Source organism: Phytophthora parasitica, assembly GCF_000247585.1.
Source record: "Phytophthora parasitica INRA-310 unplaced genomic scaffold supercont2.7, whole genome shotgun sequence".
In the NCBI taxonomy this organism is placed as follows: domain Eukaryota; phylum Oomycota; class Peronosporomycetes; order Peronosporales; family Peronosporaceae; genus Phytophthora; species Phytophthora nicotianae.
Genome location: NW_008648993.1, coordinates 1,777,032 through 1,781,508, shown reverse-complemented (window position 1 = coordinate 1,781,508; position 4,477 = coordinate 1,777,032). Strand labels below are relative to the sequence as shown.

Here is a 4,477-nt window from a genome sequence, read left to right as displayed (position 1 = left end):
AATCACAACGCATTTTGACCTCTTTGCGTCGCTTCGGTAAGAGACCTGGTTTCTTGCCCCTTTTCCCAACTCGTTCAGGTGCAATCGGTAGCGGCGTTACTCCAACCGAGGTATCGACAGTTTGATTTTCGGTAGTTACCAGGGCACAAATTGAAAGCTGTAGGTGTTTTGAAAATGTTTAATCAACGCCCTTGCAGCGTTGTAAAGTCCCTCAATTCGTGTACCCTCTCTAGTAGCTGCGTGAATTGCGTGTACACACGGGAACTTTTCGTCCCGCCAGTTGCCGCACGTACAGGTCATTTCAACAAGATTCACAGATCTCTATGGGTGGATATATCCTGGTGTTTTGACAGGGTCGAGATTTTGAACCGAGTAAACCCCTAGCATGCACGGAGTCGACTGGGGCATTTTAGCAACTTCACTGCGATCTGTCTGCTGTTTCTGTAAAATTGGAATGAGGGCAGCCTTTTCAAATGTCTTCTTGTATTCATAGCCCTCTTGTCGTCTTGTTGATAACAGCTCACTTAGTTTGAGGAAATATATGTGAAATGTGTCCAAAGGCTTAGCACTGCGAAGTTCCTTTCCCATCCACGAATTAGCTTGCTCCGAAAGGTTGGATGTAATCTCGTTAAATGTCGGGAGATTATACTTCTCCAAAAACCTGTACTTAACCCAGTTATCCGGGTTAAGAATGAGGTTCTCGTGACGGTCTTTCTTCAGCAAATATTTAGCCGCGCCTGGCTTACTAAGTTTAAGCTCGCTGAGAAAATTTTTTGTAGTCACTGTCGCAGTCACTGCGGTCGAGCTTGCAGATAGTAGCTCTATCGTCAATTGTTATTTTGTTCTTGGCTCGACTGATGTTGTCCATAATGTGCTGGAGACAGAACCTCAGAATCGCCTGAAACGGCCTGTAGGCTGAGAAAAACGCAAAAAAACCTAATAAAACGTGCAAATTATGCCCGAGAGCCGTGTGCCCTCGACCCGGTAAATCATAAAACAAGGCCGAACATGACGATGATCCGGATAATTAGACTATGCCCGGATACGACGATCACTACTGCACGCGCATCATTGGTTAAACATTAACCAATAAACCCTTGCCGTGTAGCAACTGTTATGAAGTGCACACGCGATGGCAAATTGTAGAATGAGATTTCAGTTATTTTTTCTAGCTAGCTGCAGCTGTACTCTGTTGTATCCTGCCTACAAACTAAGTATTGACAAATTCAGTCCTGCATTCTAATTGGCTCTTTGACAAATGACGTGGTTTGCTGTTTTCGTCATTGTCAATTGACGTATGAAGTGTTTGACGAATCATGTACTGTGTACACAAATACGTCCCATGACCTCCTTTTGAAAAGAGGCCTACTTGTTTGGACAGTTTGGTGCGATATGGACCACAGCCTTGCATCGGTGGCAAGTGGCCGTCTTCTCCCAGTCCGAAGAGGCTTGAGCCGGGCGTTGCAGCCCATGGTCGAAGCGTAGTGCCAGCTGAATGGTCTCTTCCAAAGTAGCTGGATGGTGTTCCCTGAGATGGTTGTTTGTCTCTTTACGGAGACCTTGTTGATATAGAACCGTAGTTCTAATGCTGAGATGAGCATTTAACATTGTATGAGAATGTCCTGAAAGGCGCCGATGTAGTCATGTATTCGTTATCAGGGGGAGGAAGCGCTTGCGAAGAACGTGCTTGAATGTGGACCACGAACGGACTATGTTCGCCCGTTTGCAATCCGCTACGAACTGGCGATACCAGTTCATAGGGGTAGATGCCAGATGGCACGAAATCATCGTGACAAACGATGGTGATTCCTCCACCATCAGAGGATGATAGTCAGCGTAGTATTGTTCGATCGTAAAGAACCGCAGCTCGAGGTTCTCACTCAACGTTCCATGATACTTGGGCGGCTCGGCTTTTCTAGCCGCTGGAGGCTTGGACGTGAGGGTCTCGAAGCGAGCATTTTGAGCAGCTATTTGCTCACGGAGGCGTGACTGCTGCTGCGAATAAAACTGCAGCATTTCGCCGAAGGTTTGAGGGGTAGGGATACTGGATCCGTCCATGCCGATGCAAGAGAAACGCAGAAGGTTTTGATCTTGACGCGACTGTCTTGGACAGCGCGAAGGCTTGGACAAAGTCGACAAGTGCTACTATGTTATGAAGTGCACACACGATGGCAAATTGTAGAATGAGATTTTAGTTATTTTTTTCTAGCTAGCTGCAACCGTACTCTGTTGTATCCTGCCTACAAACTAATTATTGACAAATTCAGTCCTGCATTCTAATTGGCGCTTTGACAAATGACGTGGTTTGCTGTTTTCGTCATTGTCAATTGACGTATGAAGTGTTTGACGAATCATGTACTGTGTACACAAATATGTCACAGCAACACACAGACACGCAGTCAGTAAGCAGTTTCTGGCCACACGATTACACACTCCTAGATTGGACTTCGCCGACAGCGAGGCCAGAGCCTCACTCTACCTTTTGGCGACGCTACTGCTCAGATCTCGGCCCATGGCTCCAAGGTTGTACAGCAGCACGGATAGCACCGGTTTAGCCCCACCCCTACCCTCCACGACAGCGTAGCTCAATGTCTAGATCCTAGGGCGATGTCCTTGGGATGCTGGTTCAATTCCAGGCGTTGTCATTGCTTTGTTTCGGTGGTGAGCGCTGTCGACGTCACAGCAATTGTCGTTGCCAGGTTCCTGTCCACTGCTGGAGCTGTTCGACCCCAGATTTTGCTTCTTTTGAATGTTGAAGAAGATTATATGGGCTCGCTAGTTTGATAAACGTTATTGCATATGAAGTGTTTGCAATTCGCAGGCTACTTCTGCGCGCTATTGTCCTACAGAGTCGTAGCCACGGGCTTTAGCAGATCATGGTGATCCGGGTCTTGGAACGCGCCATCATGAATTAGCTTGCGGTGGCGCGAAATCCGGTCGTTGAGCGCACCGGCGACGTGAAGATCGCGTAGGTGCTTGCGGACAGCGGTGGATCGGCCCGACGAAATATCACGCTCGCGGAGGAAGTTAAGCACCTCGTTCTCCGCCTGCTTTCCAAGTGCAAGGTGTCGGTCGCGGTAGTCATCAGCCCTTGGGTCAAGCACAAAACCTTCAGCGATGAAGAGCTTTCATGTACGACACGAGCTGCTTCGCATTCGACCGCTGCTGCTTCGGCGCGTCAGAAAGCCATCGTGGCTCCTGAACGTACCACGTGAAGGTGAGTGACGGAGTCCGTCGGCGCTTGTGTGCTTTGTCTTGTTCTTGTTCTTTCTCGCGCTGACGCTTGTCAAGTTTGTGTTGCTGTGTGTTGCTTTCCGCTTTAGCTTCTAGGATATCCATGCGTTCCGTCTGGCGCTTAACAAGCAAGACTAATTGGTTAACCACACTGCGTTGATGCTCGAGGATCATGTTCTCTTGGTTCAGTCGCTTGCATGGTGCAGATTCAGTGTCTTTGGAGCTCTGTGTCTTCGTATTGCAGGTTGCTGAGGCTAGATGCGTCGCCCAAGTAAGCCATTCCGCAAGGGATGACCATGCCAGCTATACACAAGCCTCCAAGCGCTCCACCGCTGGCCCCTCGCGATGAAGTTCCTTCAATTGCGGATATTGAAGACGAAAGTAAGCTGTTAGTACATCAAGGACACGCTTGCTCACGTTGTACTTCGCTTGGTCAAGCTTGAAACAAGCTGCAAACAGATAATGCTGGACAGTTGCGATCTTCTCCTGCGTCGGCGGGTCGAAGGTCTTTAAGTCCTTCGCGTCCGTGCAATATCCACTGAGAGCCTTGCTAACATTGTGATCTTCGCGATTTGTGTTGAAGATGTAATTGAAGCCCTTGTTTGTTGCGCTCATGTTCCAGGTACCACGGTCAAAGATCCAGTGATGCGTGAGACCTTCGCATCCGTTGATGTGCTGTACTCCACCCCAGCAAAAGAAGTATAAAGAGAGAGAGCAAGCTTGACGCCAACAGCGGCAGCGATCCGGTCAAGCACTCTGTTGGTGTCTTCTCACTGGTAGCAGAACCCGTCGAGACTGCTGCAGCAGCGCCAAGAGCAGCGTACTCATCAGGGTGGTCCAGCACCTCCTGAAGAGGCGTGGCTGGGGACTAGGAGACGGTAGCTTGGACATCCAGTGGCGGGAAGTTGTTCAGCAGATCGTCGCGTGGAGCGGCCTGCGTCATGAGCGCCAGAGCGATAGCGTACACCGGGCAGTGACGAAGTCCAGATCGGGGAAAAGCGACAATCCTTGCTCCTCGGACGTTTTGAGCCGGATGAACCGCACGAACAGGATGTCGGCGTCGTCGATGGTGAGGTTCTGCTTCTGCATGAACGACAAGTCAGACGCGCGTCCAAACAGGTACCACAGCATGCATAGTAGCACAGCGTCTTGATAGTCGCTTGACATAGACGCATTCTTAAACAAATAAAGCATCTTCTTACGTAAGTCTGTCTTACAGCATGGTGGTTCCTTGCCCACGATC

At 49.3% G+C, this 4,477-nt stretch overlaps 1 protein-coding gene and 1 pseudogene across 2 annotated transcripts; one reads left to right on the top strand and one right to left on the bottom strand.

The window, feature by feature from the left end:
• Positions 1-1,365: 1,365 nt before the first annotated feature.
• Positions 1,366-2,016, bottom strand: PPTG_21711 (hypothetical protein; the record flags this gene model as incomplete). The annotated part of the gene is made up of 2 exons (XM_008899344.1): positions 1,366-1,588; positions 1,742-2,016. 2 exons carry the CDS (start codon positions 2,014-2,016, stop codon positions 1,366-1,368), a joined length of 498 nt encoding a protein of 165 aa, XP_008897592.1.
• Positions 2,017-2,574: 558 nt separating this feature from the next.
• Positions 2,575-2,645, top strand: PPTG_20523 (annotated as a pseudogene). The gene has a single exon. The product of its transcript is annotated as a tRNA-OTHER (tRNA).
• The last annotated feature ends 1,832 nt before the right edge of the window (positions 2,646-4,477 follow it).